The sequence below is a fragment of the Lynx rufus genome, unplaced genomic scaffold, assembly GCF_022079265.1.
Source record: "Lynx rufus isolate CCGP_SWC_20201006 ecotype Redwood Valley unplaced genomic scaffold, mLynRuf1.p SCAF_24, whole genome shotgun sequence".
In the NCBI taxonomy this organism is placed as follows: domain Eukaryota; kingdom Metazoa; phylum Chordata; class Mammalia; order Carnivora; family Felidae; genus Lynx; species Lynx rufus.
In genome coordinates, this window is record NW_025814839.1 from 7,651,299 (window position 1) to 7,674,061 (window position 22,763).

General features: G+C 37.1%; 1 protein-coding gene across 4 annotated transcripts in view; it reads right to left on the reverse strand.

Moving 5' to 3' along the window:
* Nucleotides 1-22,763, reverse strand: part of MED13L (mediator complex subunit 13L) — a 305,008-nt gene that overhangs the window by 136,188 nt on the left and 146,057 nt on the right. For all 4 annotated transcript variants that reach the window (XM_047088541.1, XM_047088540.1, XM_047088543.1 and 1 more), the window contains one exon: nt 8,505-8,589. In XM_047088541.1, the coding sequence (XP_046944497.1) occupies nt 8,505-8,589 (85 nt within the window). The remainder of the gene's footprint in view (nt 1-8,504; nt 8,590-22,763) is intronic.

Below are 22,763 nucleotides of genomic sequence, written 5' to 3' on the forward strand. Positions count from 1 at the left end.
TTAAGTCTTTTTAAGAGAGAAATTCTAAAATACAAAAACTAAAGAATATCAGAAATATAATTTCTCCTTTTTATATTCTAGCAACCTTTTTTGAATTATTTTTGAGGGACAAAAAAATGTACACTTAACTTGACAAATAAACCTTCACACACCCAAGAATGTCAGTTAACCCTAGCTGTTCACTCAGTAACCCCAGTCATTATTACTGAGATTTTCAAAATTCTCTTACTGTTAAGATAGGACCTAATTCAGTCAAGTATCATAATATTATCTTTCAAGGTCACAATGTGATGCCAGATTTATAAAATGTTCTTTAAGCAATTCTAGGAAAGGATTCCTCTTTATTTATTTATTTTTTTAACTTTATTTATTTTGAGAGAGAGCAAGCAAGCAGGAGCGGGAGAGGGGCAGAGAGAGAAAGGAACAGACGATCCCAAAGCAAGCTCTGTGCTGACAGCAGAAAGCCCAGTGCAGGGCTCGAACTCACAAGCCGTGACATCCTGACCTGGGCGCCAAAGTCGGACATTTAACCAATGGAGCCACCCTGAAGCCCTGAAAGTACTTCTCTTTAGAAAGTAATTCCCAGCCCCCTACTATTTACCAAAAATCAATGTTTCCAGAAGAAACAGCTACTAAAAAATGAAAATGAAATCACGTTGTGTTTGTATGTGTGCATATGTGTCCATGTGTATGTGTGTGCACACACACTTCTGTGCTATGCCACATGGCTCTAAATAATAAAGTACAGAGACTAACTGGACTCCAAAGTTGGCAAGACCCAATTTCTTTTTTTTTTTTTAATTTTTTTTAACATTTATTTATTACTGAGAGACAGAGAAAGAGCATGAGCAGGGGAAGGGCCGAGAGATGGGGAGACACAGAACCCGAAGCAGGCTCCAGGCTCCAAGCTGTCGGCACAGAGCCCGACGTGGGGCTCGAACTCACAAACCACGAGATCATGACCTGAGTCGAAGTCGGACGCTTAACCAACAGAGCCACCCGGGCACCCCAAGACCCAATTTCTAATCGCAAAACCATGGCAGACCTGAAATAAGATTATAAGAGCCACAGCAGCAGCAGCCACAGCCTAACTCAGCAAACTACTTCCCAAATGGAACTGTTGGAAGGTCTAGAAGGGAGCCCCCACTGGCTCTGGCTCCTTCAGCACACCTGAAACTATGCAGGAGCCACAGTTTTCAAAGATTAAAAAGTTCAAGGATGGGGTGCCTGGGTAGCTCAGTCCATGAAGCATCCAACTCTTAATTTCAGCTCAGGTCTTGATCTCAGGGTCATGAGTTCAAGCCCCACACTGGGCTCTGCGCTGGGCACAGAGCTGACTTTAAAAACAAAAAAAGCTACCACACCCGGAATCAAAGTGCACTTTAGTGTTATCATCTAGTTACACAGCTGCTCAGATAGACTAAATTTTATATAATTTCATAAAAGAAATTCCTTACCAGCATCAAAGCCTTTATTTACTTCACCACTCCAATCTATATCACACATACACGCAAAAAAGTCCCCTTCCTAGCAACTAGTCTCCTTCCTAGAAATTGCTCCCAGTTCCCAACCAAATAAAAGAAATTCACATAATTTAGAAGCTGAGGAAATCTTTTTCAACTGATCCCTTCTATCTTCATTATTTCAGGTTCCTACTGTGTCCTAGTGGGTAGCTGGCTCCTCTGGCCAAGCACACCGTATCTTTCCCATCCTCTCCAAAATCTCTGTAAAAGTTAGGCATTTCATAGGCCTAGCCCCACCTGAAATAATTTTTTAAAAAGTTTTAATCCATTCTCTGTCCTAAAAGTATTAAATAGATCAACTGATTGGTCTCAGGGTGAATGTGTTTCTCTCTAGACATTTACAAACAGATACATGCTTTCACTCACTTGTGTCTGTCATGTCTATAGCAATTCTTCCTTTAAAAGCATATGGCCCTTAGATCTAAAGACTCCTTTTCCTACTTCCTTTAGAGAACTGCACACTGCCACAACTCAATAAAATAGGAATTTATTGATTACTCATTTCCTGCTCTGTTACCACACTATACCCAAGGACTCTCAATATTGCAAATTCTACCACCATTTCTTCATCTAGGCCTGTACCCAACACCATGCTCCAGTGAATATATCTATTATGTTGAAACCTTAGAATCAGCATATCCAAGGACAGTGCTCATGTACCCTCTGATAATTACCTCTACTAAATCACAATACCACAGGACATTGAAAGCTAGTAATATACAAATATAATGCTATTGCTATCACAATTATAATCCAACTTCCTTCACGTTATTTTTACTGTACTTTTCTAAATGACTATCTTCACTCTAAACACCAACTCCTGGTAAACCAAAAAGCCTGGGTCAAAGGCAATTCTAGAAGGTAGTTATAAACTACCTTGGGGTGACTATGGTGGCAATCCATTAGGAAAACAGCACCAGTGGACTACTCTGAAGGGACATTAGGTTTTACAAATGTCAAATAAGTCTCCCTAAGTAAGTACGGACAGGATAGAGCTTAACAGCCTCAAAAGACCCATGTGATCTATTGTGTGCAAAGCAATGATTTGCACTTTAGAGAAAAAAAGTACCTTTCCATCAAAATCAGCTTATGAGTTTGATTCTAAAAACTTAAGACAATTAAAATTACAATATACTACCACATTTGATAGCATTATGCCAGACATTTTAAGCATTTCTAGAAGCTACAAAAGTAAGATTTTTTTAAGTCTCATATATGATGCAAATCACTAAGTACTGAACTGGGTAAGCAGTACTAAAACTGAGTAAGATGAATGGCACACATTTCCTGGCTTTTTTTTTAACAGCTCTTCAACCCAATGTTTGACTTCATTCAGATAGCGTCAGGTAAGATGGATGTACCGTACTATGAAAGCTATACCAATTACAATAACATAAGGGTAACAGCCACTAAATCTGCAATATTAAAAATGCCAAATGAAGAAACTACTGGAAAAGATTGCAGGTTCTAGTTTTCCATAATCTCTTCACAGTCAACGTCTTTCTCCATAAGTGAGGAGTGTAAAGCAGCCTAAACTTGAAATACAAAATGTAACCTTTGAGAAGTTCACTGTCTGTACATAATAAAATCTCACTAAACTCCAAAGACCGATGAAAAACAATCTGAACAAGGACATTATCAAAAAGGACAGAAAATCAGCAGAGATTCTATATAAGTAAAAACAAAATTAATTCCAGGTATGTTGCCAAAAAGGGATAATCGATCATTAGGAAAACAATAAGCACACTTACTGTCTCAGAGGAGAGAAAAAAATATTCATGACCGGATCCTCTAAAACTGTACGACCTCAAAGGACCAACACTTTCAGATACTGAAATTTTGACTAAAAAAATCACAACTGAAGAATATACCAAAAGAAGGCAATATGATTCAAAGTTTAACAAAATGTGTATAAATACACGCATAATTGTGTTTTAGAAACATATCTGTATTTCAGTAATGGAACCGACGCCAGTTTGGAGGACAGATTAAAAGAAAGGAAAAGACTTCAATTAATAGGTATGGTAGCTTGCTATGTTTTTCTGAAAAGATTGTATCCTTTTCCCAAATATGCACTGTCCCATTAACATCAAGTTTGGCCATATGACTGGGGTACGTCCTACAGATGGATAATAAATACTTTCTCATTCATTTGACTTTCAGCTTGGTGGCACATTTCTCAGCCAATGCAACGTGAGCAGAAATGGCATACACCACCCCTACACAGAGTCTTAAATGGGCTATTACATATTTTGCCATCGCTCTTTGCGCTCCATCAGGAGCCCAGCAAGTCTTTGACAGGACTGTCCCATCGGCATGATTCCCAACTGGAGGGAAGAGGATACAAGGAGGGCTCCCAGTAAAGGACTCACAATGGACAAGCAGTATGAGCAAGAAATAAATGTCAACTGATGTAAGAGAGTACGCTCTTTCAGGTTTTCTGTTACTGCGCCATAACGGAGCCTAACCTGACTACAGAATTTTGCCACTGCAAAATTTCATGAAACACTTACATGATCTTCAAGTAAGCCAATGGCAGTCAAAATGAAGAGAATGGGACTGACTAGAGGGATAACTGGAAGGGGGGGCAGGGGGTATCCAATATTATATGATAAGAACCATAAACCACCCAAACAAAAACTCAGGGTACAAGGATATGAAACAGGGCACCACATGGAAGTAGGATTGGATGAATTATAAATGAATCTCAAAAAGTAAGATTTTTTTCAACGATTACGGGGAGACAGATTTCTGCTCAGCATAGGAGACTTTCTGACAATGAACTTTCTAGCATCTAACTAACTGAACTTTCTAACATCCCTCTGAAGATGAAAAGAAGTCCTTTGGAAAGCTGGGTTCACATAACTAGAGGTTTTCAAGGAAAGGATGGCTGACTACATAAAAAGGATATTTTAGAATGGGATTCTAGAATTATCTAAGCAAACAGGCTAACAGACTTTTAATGCTGTGTCCAACTCTGAAAACAGTAGTATTGATCATTCTATTTGCTAATATTAACAGCAGTTAGCCATTTATTGAGCTCTCATAATGAGAAAGGTACTATGCTGAGCAAAACAATCCTTCACCATCTTATACGTAAAGAACAAGGGCTCTGCAAGCTTGTCATTTGCCATATATTAATTCACTTGGCAGAACAGAGATATGAAATATCTTCCATCTCTAAAGACAATGAAGAAATGGACTTACAGCAATGTATGTCCCTGCAAAGATAGGTTATATTATAGCCAGATATGTTAGCTTCTATCTGACACCTTGAAGGAAAACGCTCTTGAGTAAGCAACAGTGAAGTTTGTTGTTTTAGTTTTTTTTTTTAAGAAATAGATGACACTAGCTAGACACATACAATGCAATGTGCACAAACACTGAAGAGCTACAGGAGGAATGAGTATGATAAAATGAGTGAGGAATGAGGAAAGGTAAAATATGTGAAGTCATGTTACCTTAGAATTTAAAACATTCTACACAGCATCAATACAGTATTACCTCAGCACCAATCAATAGCAATTAAAATGAAATTATCTTATTCTGTGTGAAGTTTACAATGTTACCTTAATTTCTTCAGTGAAATTATTTTTAATAATTACTGCAGAAACTCATCGTTCTGTATACACCAGCCAACTGCTGCCTTTTGGAAAAAAGATCAATCTGTATGACTCCCACTTAGCTATAAGTAAGATCTTCTCAAAGTAGTTAATGGAATTCTTTTTTTAATTAAACAAATCGGTACACTTAAAAATACAAAAAGCAGAAATAATAAATCACTAGTGCAAGCTCTGTGAACATGTGAACTAAGAAAAAATTCATTGGGGAAGCACGAATACCCTACAGGTGACACATTCCTTGATGATCTACTTCAATAACCTCAATTCTGGCTTTCATGCTAGAAATTCAAAACGTCCACAGTGGGAAACCCAGTCCATACCTATCTGAATAGAAGTGAAAAGACATGACAGAAAATTGCCAGGAATGAGATAGTAAAACTGCATTTCAATACATTTAGGTTGTAAACAGATAAGCAAGTTAAAGCAAATGGTCTAAGTTAGGGATGAACAAAAAGGAAAGCATGTGTTAGCCAACCCAGTTTCTGTTGACAATGGATAAAGAGAGCTAAAAGTCACCATTTAAAACGTGTCCTTGCTTCATGAGCAGGGTAATTCTCACTCATACAATAGTTATTTAAAGTTTGGTGAAAAGAGAACATTATTTTGAAAGAAAAAAGAATTATAACAGTTTTTCAAAAAAAATCCCAACTTGTCCATTCTAATTGTAGAAAGGGAGCTAAACAGCTTCATTATTAATTATTTTCTAAAACAAACACTTTTATTTCAAATAAAGTCTTACAAGAGGATTAACATCAAAATATGCAAAATAATAAACCTATGGGGAAACCAATTATTGAACAGTAACAATAAGCCAAGTATTATGCGGCACACATCATATACATCATCTAACAAAAACTCAAGGTGCAGAGTATCCTATACTTAATTTAAAGGGTGTTTACTAAGGCTTAGTGAGGTTAGGGTAACTGCCCAAGTAACAGAATGTGAAATCAAACCAAAGTCTAACCCAAAGTCATTTAGAACTATCCAAAGCTTTATTGTATCCAGTATGTCACAATGAACTTTCCTGTTTTATTATTTTATTGGGGGGGGGGAGGGGCAGAGAGAGATGGAGACAGAATCCGAAGCAGGCTCCAGGCTCCGAGCCGTCAGCACAGAGCCCAACACGGGGCTTGAACTCATAGATTACGAGCTCATGACCTGAGTGGAACTCAGACACCCAGCCAATTGAGCCACCCAGGAGCCCCAATGAACCCAATGAACTTTCCTATCAAATAATAATTCAATTTGACCTGGAGTTCAGTTTTTATCACAAATTTAGAATTCATGAGCAAGAATAAATGAATTATCTGCATTTCTCTTCTCTCCCAGTTTTTCTGTTCTTCTCATTTTCTCCCAACCATTTAAAACACAAAGACTGAAAAATTACAAATTAAATTTTCTAAAAAAAAACTAAATTAGGATATTAAAATAACAGAGCAAGCTATTTTTTTAAAGTATGTATTTTATTCCATATACATTAAAAACATACATTTAAAAGACTGTTTAAAGATGCATTAATTATAATACAGATAGTAAGAGCTTCACTACAGCGTATTTCAGAAACAGTAAAGTTTCCACATTTTCCTGAAGGGACTTTGTGTGTGTGTTTGTTTTGTTTTGCAGTGGGAGAGAGAATTACCAAATACTTTAATTATTTAGGAGCATTCAACTCTCAAAAATCAATGCTTCAAAAATATACTACTGCCTTAGTAACAGATGGCTGGCCTCTAGGCCCACTCCAAAGCACAGAGGTAGGAACTGAAGTTCAGAATGAAAAAGAGATAAACTTGGTGGGAAAGGTCTTTCTGAGTGACCTAAACGATGACAACTTATCGACCCCAGCTTAGAACCCTAAGCACTGACAACTGTGGTGACACTACCCTAACCAGCAGCTTGTATAAGGAACTGAATAGTACCAGAACGTCCCTTCAGCTCTCATCATCTGACAGTACTACATAAAGACTCAGGAAGAGAAGTGAAAAAGTTTTCCTATGGAAGTTCTTAATTAACCCATTCTTTGTCATCTATTTTTCCCCTTAAGACACTATCCTGAGCCCAGAACATACTGTTATGCCGTAAAGTAAGGAGGTGCTTGAACAATGACAACAGGTCAAAAAGCTATAAAAGCCATCATGAAGGGGCTTCCCCTGGCCAAATCTGGAAGGACTTACACATCTAAATAAACAACGATAGTAATGAATTATAATCCATGGAATAAAACAGAAATCCATTCCTCCAAATTTATATAGCTAAAAAGGGAGATAAAAACATAAGAACACATGTACATATAAGAAAATGAAAAGCTCTTCCTTACAAAAGAATGTCCAATAATAAAAGTAGAAGGAATGGTGGCATTTGAATTAACACTACAGCTGTAACAGTACTAGCCAATTTAGACAACAGAAGATAAAACACAAGACCAAACGTGATAACAGGATAAGTACACAATCTCATTGTATGTGGCCACAAATTACTTATTACAAAATTAACAATGATCGCAGTTAACAAGTACTTACTAATACACAGTGTAGAAATGTGATGGAACACCACCTCAAACAAGTTGATCAACAATGTTAATACCACTGGCCTTGAAATCACAGACCTCCTGCTTTGATATACTGGGGACATGACATCATGTCTACACTATCACTACAAAATGCATAACCTAAATATAATCATGAAGAAACTATCTCAAATTGAGGGACATTATATAAAATATATGACCTGAACTCATTCAAAATGTCAATGTCAAGAAAGAAAAAGGACGGCTAAGGAACACTTCTAGGTTTGAAGAGACAGGAAAACTAAAATGTATGATCATGGATTGGATCTTGGGGGAAGGCGGCTTAAGATATCAAGGACCTAACAGGGACAGTGATAAAGTTTGAGCTGAATTACATATTAAATAATGGCATTTTATCAATGTTAGATTTCCTCATTTTCATAGTTGTACAGCGCTCACATGTGAGGATATCCCTTGTGTTTAGGAAATGTACACATAAACACTTAGAGGTTAAAGAAAGAACAATTTCAAGTGTACATGTGACTATCGAGTGGTTCGGAAAATAAATTTAAAATACACACACACATTAGGAGTAAGACAGCAAGCAATCGCACGAACTATAAAGCAAACTGGATAAAAGAAAAACCAAGTAAAGGATAAATGAAGTTCTTTGTGCTATTCCTGAAACTTCTCTAAAGTTGCAATTATATCCACATGAAAGAAATGAGATTTATATAATTTTATCTTTATAAAACTGCATACAAAAGCATTTTGGGACCTAACAGGAAAACCTACGAATATACAGCATTACACTTGGGTGTCTCAAAACAACTGTGATGCTGTTCCTTCTCTCACCTTTCTAACAGATTGTGGATCGCTTTGAAGAGCAGTGTCCGACATTCATAGGAAAGGCCATTTTCCCAGAGTCCTTCTTCCACAACTGAAAAAAGCAAAACAAAACAAAAAATTGAACCAGTAAGTAGGACATCCAAATAAAAATAAACTTTTAAGACATTTTTCTAAAGCAAAGTTAATGAATTCATTTAGATGATCTCAAACTGAAACAGAGAAAGGAACTTAAACGCTTGCCAAAAGTCATAAAATACCTATGTACGGGAGGAAATAACATGTTTCAATTTTAAAGTCTTTGGAATGTAAGCATAGTACAACTCCTCTCCGGTAAAGGTCATTCCAACCCAATTTTTCAAAATTTGAAATCATTCAAAGCATTCAAATCGTTCTAATTTCTTTAAAAATTTTTTTCTTTCTTTAACTGTTCTAAAGGCGGTCTCTTAATAGGATTTTAAGGACATGACTTTAGGAAAAATGCCAGGAAATTAAATCTTAATATAAGATCAAATTTATTTCCTAAACTCATAATTTCATTAATGTCGGACATTTGGGGAAGTATCATATTTGCCTTTGAAATATATTATAACACTAAGCCCCAAGTAACTCTAACACCAAGAGAATCCAACAGACTAACAATGCCCCATGCATTCCTAACATTCTTTTCATATATGAAAGGATATAAAACGCCCTAGAGAAGACAGTTAATTTCCTTTTAAATTATATTAGTTCAGTTCAAGATAGCAAAAAATTGGGAGGATGGAAACCACATTTGCAGAAGAAAATTCTCTCTCTCTCTTACTTGTTATCTTGACAAAAGCACTCACCAGAGAAAATTCTGACAGAGAATTAAAACACACATTAAGTCCACATGCATTTATAACGCTTTTACCACACCAAGAGACATCTCGAAATCCATCTCCATATTCTCCAATCACACAGAATTAGAAAAAGTGTATTTACATTCATGGGGTTCATTGATAGCACTTTTTTTAAATTATAAAACTGGGTTTGTTTGGTTTTTTTTTTTTTTTTGGTACATCAGGTTTTTATTTTCCTATGTGGCTAACCATGATTTACCAAATTTTCCCAAAGCCACCTCTGTCAGAAACATTTTATTATTTACCACAAGAGAAACGGAAATAAAGTACAGCAAATAAACAAATGTCCCACTAGCAGCAGACTACTTCTGGTCAGGACAAAACAACCAACAGCTTTCTACAATCCTCTGAAAGTGGATTCTTTATAGATCTGTGTTCTCACACATCTATCTTCTGGGTAGAGCTTTTCCTGGGTGAGAATGAGAGCTAACATTTCAATAAAATGAACAACACATATTAATTTGCTTTTCCTTCCTTATGTGTCTCATTGATTCTAAGACACCATCATTTTTTTTTAATGTTTTTGAGAGAGAAAGACAGTGCAAGCAGGGGCGAGGCAGAGAGAGAGGGAGTCACAAAATCCGAAGTAGGCGCCAGGCTCCCAGCTATCAGCACAGAGCTCCACGCGGGGCTCAGACCCACGAACTGAGAGATAATGACCTGAACCTAAGTCGGACACTTAACTGACTGAGCCACCCAGACACCCCAACACCATCAATTTTCAGATGCACCATTATTTTATATATCGCTAAAGGTGGTGGGGTAAGCTCCTAATTAAACTATAACATGCCTCTAATCACTTAGGATTCTTAATTTGCAATTATTTAAAGTGCTCCTTTAGATTTATTGACATTTTTTTTCAATATCATTACTGTACATACATAAAACGGATAATATAAGCTGAAGAGAAAAGAAAAAAGGTTAGAAATTCCTAAAACTTGGGGCGCCTGAGTAGCTCAGTCGGTTGAGTGTCCAACTCTTGATTTCCACTGAGGTCATGATCTCAAAGTTCATGGGATTGAGCCCCAAATTGGGCTTCGTGCTTACAGCATGGGGCCTGCTTGGAGTATTTTCTTTTTCTCTTTCTTTCTGTCTCTCTCTCCCTCTCTCAAAATAAATAAACTTTTAAAAAAATTCCTAAAAGTTCATCAGCATTCAAAGTGTAACTCTTCTGAATCACATTTTCCATCAGTCACTAATGTCAGTTAGTGTTTTCTATATAATAGTCTTTTGCGTCATAAAGAGTGCTGGTGATGTAGCATTTATGAAAGAGTTGCATCTTTTTTCCAAGATTTTCTTCCAAGTTGGTGACAGCTATTCTGTATGTTGTTAAAAAAAAGTTAATCAAAATCTTCAAATACACTTTAACAGGCCCCCGTAAATTCTTAAACCAATTATCAACATTGTGTCATCTGTTTCAACCACCTTGCTTTCTTTTTGTTTTTCTTGATATACTTTAAAGATAAGAACATACTTTGGTATACAACAAATCTGAACCTAAGCAAGGTCTACAAATTGCCTTTCATGTTATATCTCTTAATTCTCCTTAATCTGTAACAGCTCATCTCCTTTGAACATGCATTAACTCACTGAAAAAAAACAGGTATCATATAGCATACTTCATATTATATCTATTCTTATTGCCACCTCATGATACCATTTTTTAATGTTGATGCTACTTGGACCTTAACAGAAGATGCGAAAGTTTTCAAACAACCATAACTCTCTATTTCTTCCTCAAATAGTCCTGAAATATTTTAACTGAAATATTTAAGTGTTTAAATGTTATGTCATGCAAGGTGGAATACTAAACAAGTTTGAGCAATGCCAACTACACCACAATGGTAAGATACCATTATAATTTTATTCTGATTTCAACAATTTTAATTTTTTTTTTAACGTTTATTTATTTTTGAGACAGAGAGAGACAGAGCATGAATAGGGGAGGGGCAGAGAGAGAGGGAGACACAGAATCCGAAACAGGCTCCAGGCTCTGAGCTGTCAGCACAGAGCCCGACACGGGGCTCGAACCCACGGACTGTGAGATCATGACCTGAGCCGAAGTCGGATGCTTAACCGACTGAGCCACCCAGGCACCCCTGATTTCAACAATTTTAAAACAGACTATAGAGCTGATTTTTTTTCCTTTGAAAAAATTCTTAAAAGAACAATTACAGAAGACCTACAATTAACATCATACTTAATGTTAAAAGACTGAATATTTTCCCCCTAATATCAAGAACAAGGCAAGGATGTCTGCCGTCACCACTCTTTTTCCAGCTTTAGAGGAGGTGTCAGCCAATACGATAAGGCAAGAAAAAAAAAATACCAATCATACTAATTCAAATAGAAGAAGTAAATATCTCTATTCATAGATGACGTGACTGTTAGAAAATCCCACAGAATCAGCAACAACAACAACAACAAATAGTTACTAGATCTAAAACTGAATTTAGTTAGTTCACAGTATACTAGGGTCAACAGAAATTTTAAAAATCCTATTTCTATATACTTTAATGAGTAAGAAATTACATTTTTAATTATCATTTACAATAGCACCCAAACCCACGAAACTCTTGGATATAAAACTTACAAATTATGTGCAAGAATTATACGCTAAAAACTACGATACTGATAAAAGAAATCAAAACGACATAAATAAATGCAAAGGTATACATTGATCATGGACTGAAAAAGTTACTATTGTTATCAATATTAGATCTAGAGAGTCAACTAAACAAATCTAGAGAGTCAACTCGGTTCTAATCAAAAATCTCTGCAGGACTTTTTACACAAGGAGATGCCAAGTCTACATATTTCTATGACAAAGCAAAGGAACTAGAATCACCAAAATAATATGGTAAAAGAAAAATGTAGTTGGGAGACTTACACCACCTGATTTCTAGATTTACTAAAAAACTAGAAGTGACAACATAGCATAGTACTAGAGAAAAGTCAGATATATAGATCAACAGAATAAAGAGTCCAGAAATAGACCCGCAAATATACTGTCAATTAATTTCCAAAAAAGACGCAAAGGCAATTCAGTGGAGAAAGGACAGTCTTTTCAACAAATGGTGCTGAAATAAATGAATATCCTTATGCAAAACAAAACAAAACAAAAGCTTCAAACTCTACCTCACACCACTTAGAAAAATTCAACGCAGTGCTGAAGTGGCTCAGTAGGTTAAGTATCTGACTTCGACTCAGAGCTTGGAGCCTGCTTTGGATTGTGTGTCTCCCTCTCTCTCTGCCCCTCCCCTGCTTATGCTTGCTCTCTCTCTCTCTCTCAAAAATAAACATTTTTTAAAAAGTTAAAAATAAAACAAATTTTAGAAAAAGAAAAATTAACCCAATATTGCAAAACCTAAAATTATAAAATTTCAAAAACATAGGAGAAACTTTATATAAGCTTAGGTTAGCAAAGATTTCTTAGATATGACACCAAAAGCATGGTCCATAATGCAAAACTGTTAACCAGGGCTTCATCAAAATGAAGACCTCTACTCTTCAAAACACATGTAAAAGTTATGTTAAGCTACAGAAAAGACAAGCCACAAATGAGGGATAAGCAGTCACAAATCATATATCAGACAAGAACCTGTATTTACAATATGCTCTTCTGTTTTAAAACTATCAAAACTCAACACTAAGGGAGGGGGAAAAAAAAGTTTAATGGACAATAGATCTGAACAGAGCTTCACCGAAAAAGGTATACAAATGGCAAATAAAAACATGAAAAGGTGCTTGAAACATCACCAATTATTAAGGAGATGAAAATTAAAATCACAATAAAATATTATCCATCAGAACGGCTTAAAAGAAAAACTGAGTACTACGTGCTAGCAAGCATACACAGTAACTGTAATGCTCATCTACTGCTGAAAGGAATGCAAACATAGTACAGCCACATTGGAAAAGCTGACTTTGGCAATATTTTCTGAAGTGAAACACATATTTGCCATGCAGACCAGCAATACCCATCGTAGGGGTGTGTGTGTGTGTGTGTGTGTGTGTGTGTGTGTGTGTGTGTGTGTGCGCGCGCGCGCACACACACACACACACCCATACATATATACATTTATATATATATATATTTTTTTTTCAAGCAGAGTAAGAACTGTGTCCAAATGAAAAACTGTAGCAAATGTTTATATGTGTCTTCCCCCCCCCCACCCCAAAATAATGCCAGGAACTGGAAACCACCCAAAAGTCCCTCCACTGGAAAGAACAGAGTAGATACTCCACACACTGGGATACTATTCAAAAATAAAAAGAACTGTTGCTACACTCAAAACATGGATGAATGTCATTATACAAAGTGAAAAAGGCCATCATAATAAAAGCCACATGCTTTATGATTCATTCATATGGCATTCTTGCAAAGGCAAATTTAAGGTAATGCAAACTGCTCAGTGGATTCCCATTCCCATCGTTGGAATGGGAGTGACTGATAACAAAGGGACATGGGAAATCTAGGACATCATGGAACTATTTTACATCTTGATTGCAGTGGTGGTTACATAACTGTACGTTTGGAAAAACACGTAGAGCTATACAATCTTTTACTGCTCTACATAAACTCATTTTACTGTTGACCAAGCCTTCTGAACCTAAGCTATTATGAATATACTTCCATTACTTTTTATATTTTTAATGTGGAAGATGAGAACAGGGTGTGAATCAGAAGGACTCCTACTCTGCTCAGTTGGTTAAATATCCAACTCTTGATTTGGGCTCAGGTCATGATCCCACAACTCATGAGAACGAGCCCAGCAATGGGCTCCGAGCTGACAGCAAGGAGTTGGAGCTTGCTTGGGATTCTCTCTCTTCCTCTCTCTCTGCCATTCCCATGCTCAAATTCTCTCTCTCTCTCTCTCTCTCTCTCTCTCACACACACACACACAAATAAATAAATATTAAAACACACACACACACACAAAACCATTTCACCCACAAGAGACCACAGACCAAAGTGGTCCATCCACACAATACAATATAAATTATACTATGTACTTCGTATTAAATACTGCAAATAATGCAAAGAGAACAAAAATATTTCTCTAAAACGTTTCTCTAAAAATTTTTAAACACCGGGGAGCCTGGGTGGCTCAGTCAGTTGGACGTCCGACTTTGGTTCAGGTCATGATCTCGTAGCTCATGGGCTCAAGCCCCATGGTGGGCTGTGTGCTGACAACTTGGAGCCTGGAGCCTGCTTCAGATTCTGTGTCTCCCTCTCTCTCTGCCCCTCCCCTGCTCATGCTCTCTTTCCCTCTGTGTCTCTGTCTGTCTCTCTCTCTCTCTCTCTGAGAAATAAACATTAAATTTTTAAAAAATTTTTTAAATACTGAAAACTTTCAAAAATACCTTTACCAATATTACTTTTTATACGGTAATTCTCATATCTTACTTTGTATTATATAAATATATATTACATAAATTAATACAAAGTTTAGGCACCAATTTAACAGAACACAGAGAAGAAAGCAGTAACACAAAGAAACACAAATCATACTATATTAAGCTCTTGTTTAAGGGAAGTATACTAAAACTTAAGAAGCGACAGGAAATTATGGGGTGCACTGCTGGCTCAGTCAGAGCATGTGACTCTGAATCTCAGGGTTGTGAGTCCAAGTGCCACATTGAGCATGGAACCTACTTAAAGAAACAACAGAAAATTATAGATTATCCTATAATTTACCAGGAAATTTTAAAATATAAGTCACTAAAGGTAATTAAAAAGGGCTCAGTGTTTGGACTTCATACGACCATCTAAGTTTCATCTTACATATTAAAGATTCGAGAGTAGTCAATAATTTATTGGAAGCCAACAACTGTAATCAAAAATTACCCCTCTAGTAAATGATATCGATGTTAGGCTATACATATAAAGACAGTGCATTATTTTGCTAGTAGTATTTTAATTTACTGTTTAGATACAGCAAATATATTTGTGGAAAGGAACAGAAGTCAGACCAAACTTTCTTTTCTACTTCATATACAGAATCTTCAGAAACATAAGATCAACGTAGGTTTCAATGAATCTCCAAAATGCCAACATAAGTTAAATCTAGAGTATCATTTTTGGAATCTAATAGATATTTGGCCAACACACACTGGCCCATAGTTTTTGGGTGTGTTATGCCTTAAGCACCAGGCTAGAAATTAGGAATGTGCTCCATAAGCTAATACAGACTTTGAAAATCACTGTAAGGCAACAACTACTTTGAATTTGTTGTAGTACAGCTATCACATATTAAAAAGTCTTTTATTTTTAAATAACAAGATAAATAACTTACAGTCAAGGCTTTACTATTTGTCAAGCTTTGAATCAAGCACTATATGTAAATGGGTGGCAGAAAGAACATTTTCACCATATCATGAGACAGAATAAAGAGCAATGTGGCATTCACTTTAGCCACTTAGTATCTGACTTCTTCTTATCACTTGGAATTGTCTGTTTCATAAGTCAGAGGTCAAATATAGTCACCCCTCAAAGGAGCTGAAACAGATTCTCTCCTCTTTTCATCTCCTGCAATATGGACAAAGATACAGGTGCTAAAGTCCACTAGATGCTCACACACCACACCTTCAACTCTGGATCTAGTGACACCGAAGAAAGACAGAGAGTTCTTTCCCTTCTTTTCTTTCTCTCTCTCTCTCTCTTTCTTTAAAGATTTTATTTTTAAGAGATCTCTACACCCAACGTGGGGCTTGAACTCACAATCCTGAGATCAAGAGTCTCCCACTCTACAGACTGAGCCAACCAGGCTCCCCTACACAGAGAGATCTTTCTGTCAGCACTAGAACTAGAAGGTGTAAGATCAAGTTTCTGGTGCTCAAGTAGCAGAGCTGCTGCAGCATCTAGCGCTCAATGATGACACTGATAACATTCTCATCAAATCAATTCTGCAGCACCGAGCCTAAGACTGACACATAGTTCTGTGAACATTCAATATTCTGTTAATCAACTCCTTTTCCTAGTTTGCAACAAAGAATTCTGACCAATACAGCTTATTCTAATCTACATTTTATAATAAGAAAACTAAGGCTAAAAAATCTGTTTTTTCAGTTCATTTATTTTTAAGAGAGAGCGAGAGTGACAGAGAGCGAGTGGGGGAGGGACAGAGAGAGCGGGGAAACACAGAATCCGAAGCGGGCTCCAGGCTCCGAGCTGTCAGCACCGAGCCTGACGTGGGGCTCGAACTCACAAGCCGCGAGATCATGACCTGAGCAGAAGTCGGACGCTTAACCGTCTGAGCCACCCAGGTGCCACAAGGCTTAAAAATCTTAAAATTTGCCCAGGGTCACACAACTAATAAATTCAAGAATCTAGAGTCAAATGTATTAAGAAGCTAACATAATGGGGCGCCTAGGTGGCTCAGTCAGTTAAGAGTCCGACTTCCGCTCAGGTCATGATCTCGTGGTTCTTGAGTTCGAGCCCCACGTCAGGCTCGGTGCTGACAGCTCAGAGCCTGGAGCCTGCTTTGGATTCTGTGTCTTCCTGTCTCTCTGTCCCACCCTTATTTGTGCTATATCTCTCAAAAATAAGTAAACATAAAAAAAAAAAAAAAAGGAAGCTAACAGGATCAAGTGTATTTTATATCTACTTTTATAAACAGGAAATATACAAATTATCCCATTAATTAAACTCCACAAGGATAAGCAATTTATTTGCATAGCTGCAGTGACTACGACATATCAGATATTCATAAACATGTGCTCAGTTGACCTAGTATCGTATGAGCACATACCTTTCAAATTTCATTGGATTTAGCTTCAATCTGAAATCTCCTTATACTGAGTTAAGAGGATTAGTGGCAAAGATAGGATTCAAGTCCCAGTTTGGGGACTAACACCCATGCTCTTTCCACTATACCACACTTCTCCATAGGGTTAGAAATTTTTTAAATTTCAGGAATAGAATTTAGTGTTTCATTACTTATATATAACACCTAGCGCTCATCCCAACAAGTGTCCTCCTGAATGCCCCTGACCCCTTTAGCCCTTCCCCTGCCCAACACCCCACGAGCAACCCTCAGTTTGTTCTCTGCATTTAAGAGTCTCTTATGGTTTATCCCGCTCTCTTTTTATATTATTTTTGCTTCCCTTCTCTTATGTTCATCTGTTTTATACCTTAAATTCCACATATGAGTGAAATCATACGATATTTGTCTTTCTCTGACTTATTTCGCCTAGCATAATACACTCTAGTTCCATCCAAGTTGTTGCAAATGGCAAGATTTCATTCCTTTTCATCACTGAGTAATATTCCGTTGAAGATATACACCACACCTTCTTTATCCATTCATCAGTCGATGGACATTTGGGCTCTTTCTATACTTTGGCTATTGCCGATAGTGCTGCTATAAACACTGGGGTGCATGTGCCCCTTCGAATCAGCACTCCTGTATCCTTTGGCTAAATCCCTAGTAGTGCAATTGGTGGGTTGTGGAGCAGTTCTATTTTTAATTTTTTGAGGAACCTCCATACTGTTTTCCAGACTGGCTGCACTACTTTGCATTCCCCCAGCAACGCAAAAGGGTTGTTCCCCTTTCTCCGCATCCTGGCCAACATCTGTTGTTGCCTGAGTCATTAATGTTAGCGATTCTGACAGGTGTGAGGTGGTATCTCATTGTGGTTTTGATTTGTGTTTCTCTAATGAGTGATGCTGAGCATCTTTTCATGTGTCTGTTAGCTATCCGGATGTCTTCTCTGGAAAAGTGTCTAATCGTGTCTTTTGCCCATTTCTTCACTGGATTGCTTTTTGGGTGTTGAGTTTGATAACTTCTTTGTAGATTTTGAATACTCTTTTTTTTTTTAAAAAAATTTTTTTTCAACGTTTATTTATTTTTGGGACAGAGAGAGACAGAGCATGAACGGGGGAGGGGCAGAGAGAGAGGGAGACACAGAATCGGAAACAGGCTCCATGGATACTCTTTATCAGATACGTCATTTGAAAATATCTTCTCCCATTCCATCAGTTGCCTTTTAGTTTTGCTGGTTGTTTCCATTGCTGTGCAGAAGCTTTTTATCTTGATGAGGTCCCAACAGTTCATTTTTGCTTTTGTTTCTCTTGACTCTGGAGATGTGTTAAGAAGTCGCTGCGGCTTAAGGTCAAAGATGCTGTTGCCGGTTTTCTCTTCTACAATTTCGATGGCTTCCTGTCTTGCATTTAGGTCTTTCTTCCATTTTGAGTTTATTTTTGTGTGTGGTGTAAGAAAGTGGTCCAGGTTCATTCTTCTGCATGTCACTGTCCAGTATTCCCAACACCATGTGCTTTATCAAAGATTAGTTGGCCATACATTTGCGGGTCCATTTCTGGGTTCTCGGTTTTGTTCTGTTGATCTATGTGTCTGTTCTTGTGCCAGTACCATACTGTCTTCATGATTACAGCTTTGTATTACAGCTTGAAGCCCAGAATTGTGATGCCTCCAGGTTTGGTTTTCCTTTTCAGGATTGCTATGGCTATCTGGCCGGGGTCTTTTCTGGTCCCATACAAATTTTAGGATTGTTGTTCTAGCTCTGAATGCTGGTGTTATTTTGATAGGGATTGCACTGAATGTGGAGACTGCTTTGGGTAGCATCGACACTTTAACGGTATTTGTTCTTCTAGTCCATGAGCATGGAATGTTTTTCCATTTGTGTGTGTGTGTCTTCTTCAATTTCTTTCATAAGCTTTCTATAGTTTTCAGTGTATAGAGTTTTCACATCTCTGGTTAGGTTTATTCCTAGGTTTCTGGTGCAATTGTGAGTGGGATCGATTCCTTGATTTCTATTTCTGCTGCTTCATTATTGGTGAATAGAACTGCAACCAATTTCTGTGCATTGATTTTATATCCTGCTACTTTGCTGAATTCATGTACCAGCTCTAGCAGGTTTTTGGTGGAGTCTTTTGGGTTTTCCACATAGAGTATCACATAATCTGCAAAGAGTCCCCTCTTCTTATTACTGGCTACAAAGGCAAACTTTGACACTGAAGTAAAATTTCCCTTTGGATTCATAATTTGCATCTTAAACTAATGTGTTCTTACATAGTTGCAAGTAATTTTTTCAACAGTTAAACAAAACTGAAATTGTTTCTGCAATCTATTCATACAGCTCCATGATAAAATCAGAGAAAATCACATTTTAGCGTTTTAAACTAGTTTTTTTTTTTTCCTGAGATACCTTCTTCTCAAGGTGAAATTTAAACTAACATTCCATTTGCTTGATATTTAGATTCTTCAGAAAGTACTGAGTGGGGCCGTGGGAGGGGGAGAGAGGCCGAACACTAGTTAGTCTAAATTAAGTTTCCATAAATGACAGAAGATGCATTCACTCACTACCTGATTCTCTCCCTTCCAAGGTGGGCTAGGAAGAAAAGTACCCACCAAGAAATCTATAGAAAGCCTTCAGGTGCTGGGGCCCATCTTTATGAAACCTACAGTCTCCCCAGGGTATCCTGTCTCCATCTTTACAATAAAAAAAGCTGTTCTAATTCTTTTGAACTTTCCAGTTTACATTTAAATGCTTATTAATTCTTTCAGAACATAAAGTAGTGGGGTGCCTGGGTGGCTCAGTCCGATAAGCGGTTAAGCGTCCCACCCTTGATTTCAGCTCAGGTCGTGATCTCAAGGTTCCTGGGATGGAGCCCGGCACTGGCCTGGCCTCACTGACAGCACAGAGACTGATTGTGATTCTCTGTCTCTCCTGTCTCTGCCCCTCCCCCACCAGCAAGGGCAAGCTCACTCTCGCTCTCTCTCAATAATAAATAAATGAACATTCAAAAACATATTTAAAAAGACTCTCTCTAGGGGCGCCTGGGTGGCGCAGTCGGTTAAGCGTCCGACTTCAGCCAGGTCACGATCTCGCGGTCCGGGAGTTCGAGCCCCGCGTCAGGCTCTGGGCTGATGGCTCGGAGCCTGGAGCCTGTTTCCGATTCTGTGTCTCCCTCTCTCTCTGCCCCTCCCCCGTTCATGCTCTGTCTCTCTCTGTCCCCAAAAAAATAAACGTTGAAAAAAAAAAAAAATTAAAAAAAAAAAAAAAGACTCTCTCTAGAGTATTTATAAATCTTCTTACACGTAATGGAAGAATTTTTCTAAAACTTTGTTACTCTCAGAAAAGCAAGCACCAGAAGACCTAAAATGCGTATACGAGAAATGAGTGGCGAGATTCAACCAAAACAATGAATTCCTAAATTAAAACATTCCCCTGTTGTTTTGTGGTCTATTATAGCCAAGCTAAAACTGAAAAAGAAAACTAAGTAGTACAGCAGCTGCCTGTCTACAAAGAAAAACTATTTTGGCACTAAAGTTATCACACTGAAGTTGTAAATGCTATAATCAGGATTTGTTGAAACCGCTGTTTTTCAACATTTTTTAATACAGTAATCCTGATAATCAAATATTTAAACTGTGAAAGTACTATATGTTTTCCTTTGAGCAGGAAACAGTGTTTCAGAAAGGAAAATTTAAATAGTAATAATTATGACTTAGTGCCCAAATAATTTTTCAAAATCCTCACAAATTGTAATATAACTTCTTTCAACTTTGAGAAACATGGCTCCTTGCAGAATTAATAAGCTTCTCTGAAAGAAAAACCATATAAAAGGTTCAGGAAAAAAGTCAATATGGCAAAATATCAAAGCAGCATATACTTCAATGATTTTGTGTTTCCCAGCAGAGATCTTGGAAAGATACCCCTTCCAAATCGACAAATGAAACTGACATACTTTACTTGAAGGGGAAAAAGTGGGAGGAGGGAGACTGGAATCGGGTAGGGAGGAGCATAAAGATTGTGAAACCTTGAAGAAATTCAAGCTCATGCTTTTAGAATTTAGGTCACCCTGCCTTACACAGTTTAAAAGTAGAATTACTTTCAAAGAATACATATTTCCTCTGAGCTATGATACATATTTCCTTTTAATGTATCATATTGCAGCAACAGCTGAAATGAACGTCTAGACATCAAAAACACTTCTTACTCCCACCTACTGCTTTTTTACCTCAGGCATCAAAACTAATGAAACCTATTATCCAGAACATTGAGTTCAGTAACCACATTGGCCATTGCAAATATTGGAGGGGGGAGGGGCACTTTCAGGGATGGCACTCCTTATTCAGCCATTAAAATTACTGAAAATCAAATTTTGTTCCAAACTCCAGAAATACAAACAGATTAAAGCAAGGCACATGAAACAAGAAGATGACTTCCCAGTTAGATTTCAGTAACAAACTGCTAAAGATAGCACAGCTCTGAATGCGGGATTTATAATTTGCCCACTGCCTTTGTTTTCAATCTTTATCTGCTATTTATAAAGCATACTAGTTTTTTTAAACTGCTTTATTTCTTCACTGCTTTAAATTGTTACATCTCCCAAGAATTACACTAAGCAGAAATCATAATGAAAAATTTATCAATTTAATTTTATGGGTTGCATCAAATGAAATGCTTTAAAGCGAAATACAGAGAGAATTCTGAAGTATCTGCTTTCTGAAGATTGACTTACAAAAAATTTGAGTAACAAAGCAACACAATGCTACATTAATTCTGAAATATAGCATTATACCCATAAAAAATCCAATTATATACAACACAATTGATCACAGTTCTGCTGCCATCGACTGCCTTGTAAAATCCATATTTAAAGTCATTAATAACTAAATGGACGTATTACTTATATCAAATTCAACCTACTTAGAGCTCTAATTTCCCTGAATTGCTCGTGGGTGTAGAATATTTGGTATCACTTAACAAATCTATATTGAAAATGGATTTTAACTTTCCCAAAGTCAATTTAATCAACTAAATAAGACTTAGAGACAGAAGATACATATCAAAATGTTCCATCTGTTCTGACCTATTTGTAACTTTAAATGATTACAAGTATTGGTAATATTCATAAGACAGAAGTACAGTTGTGACTCAAAATTTTTTTCTAAGTTTTTAAAATCTGAGTATAACTGACACACAATGTTACATTAGTTTCAAGTGTACAACATAGTGACTCAATTTCTCTGTGTCATGCTATGTTCCCCGCAAGTGTAGCTACCATCTGTGATTCAAAATTTTAATAGTATAATGTTTTCCTAAGGAATCTCTAACAGCATGAGTTCTCTGCCAGTTGCAGGATAACCAGAATTTTAATGATGGCTTCTACACAGCATTGTAGCAGTTGAGACATGACCCAAGTTAGCATTTCAATGGATCACAGGACTCCATGTAAAGCTACTAAACTTTAAATTGAAGGAGACCATAAAACTAAATTTCTAGATAAATTGAACAAAACCTTCAAAAGACAATTGCTACAGAAAACAGTCAGGCTGCAATGTTTCTTTAATAGCTACACAGTGGGGAAAAAAAAATCTTGCACAATGGCTGTTACTGACTCCTGAGAACCAAC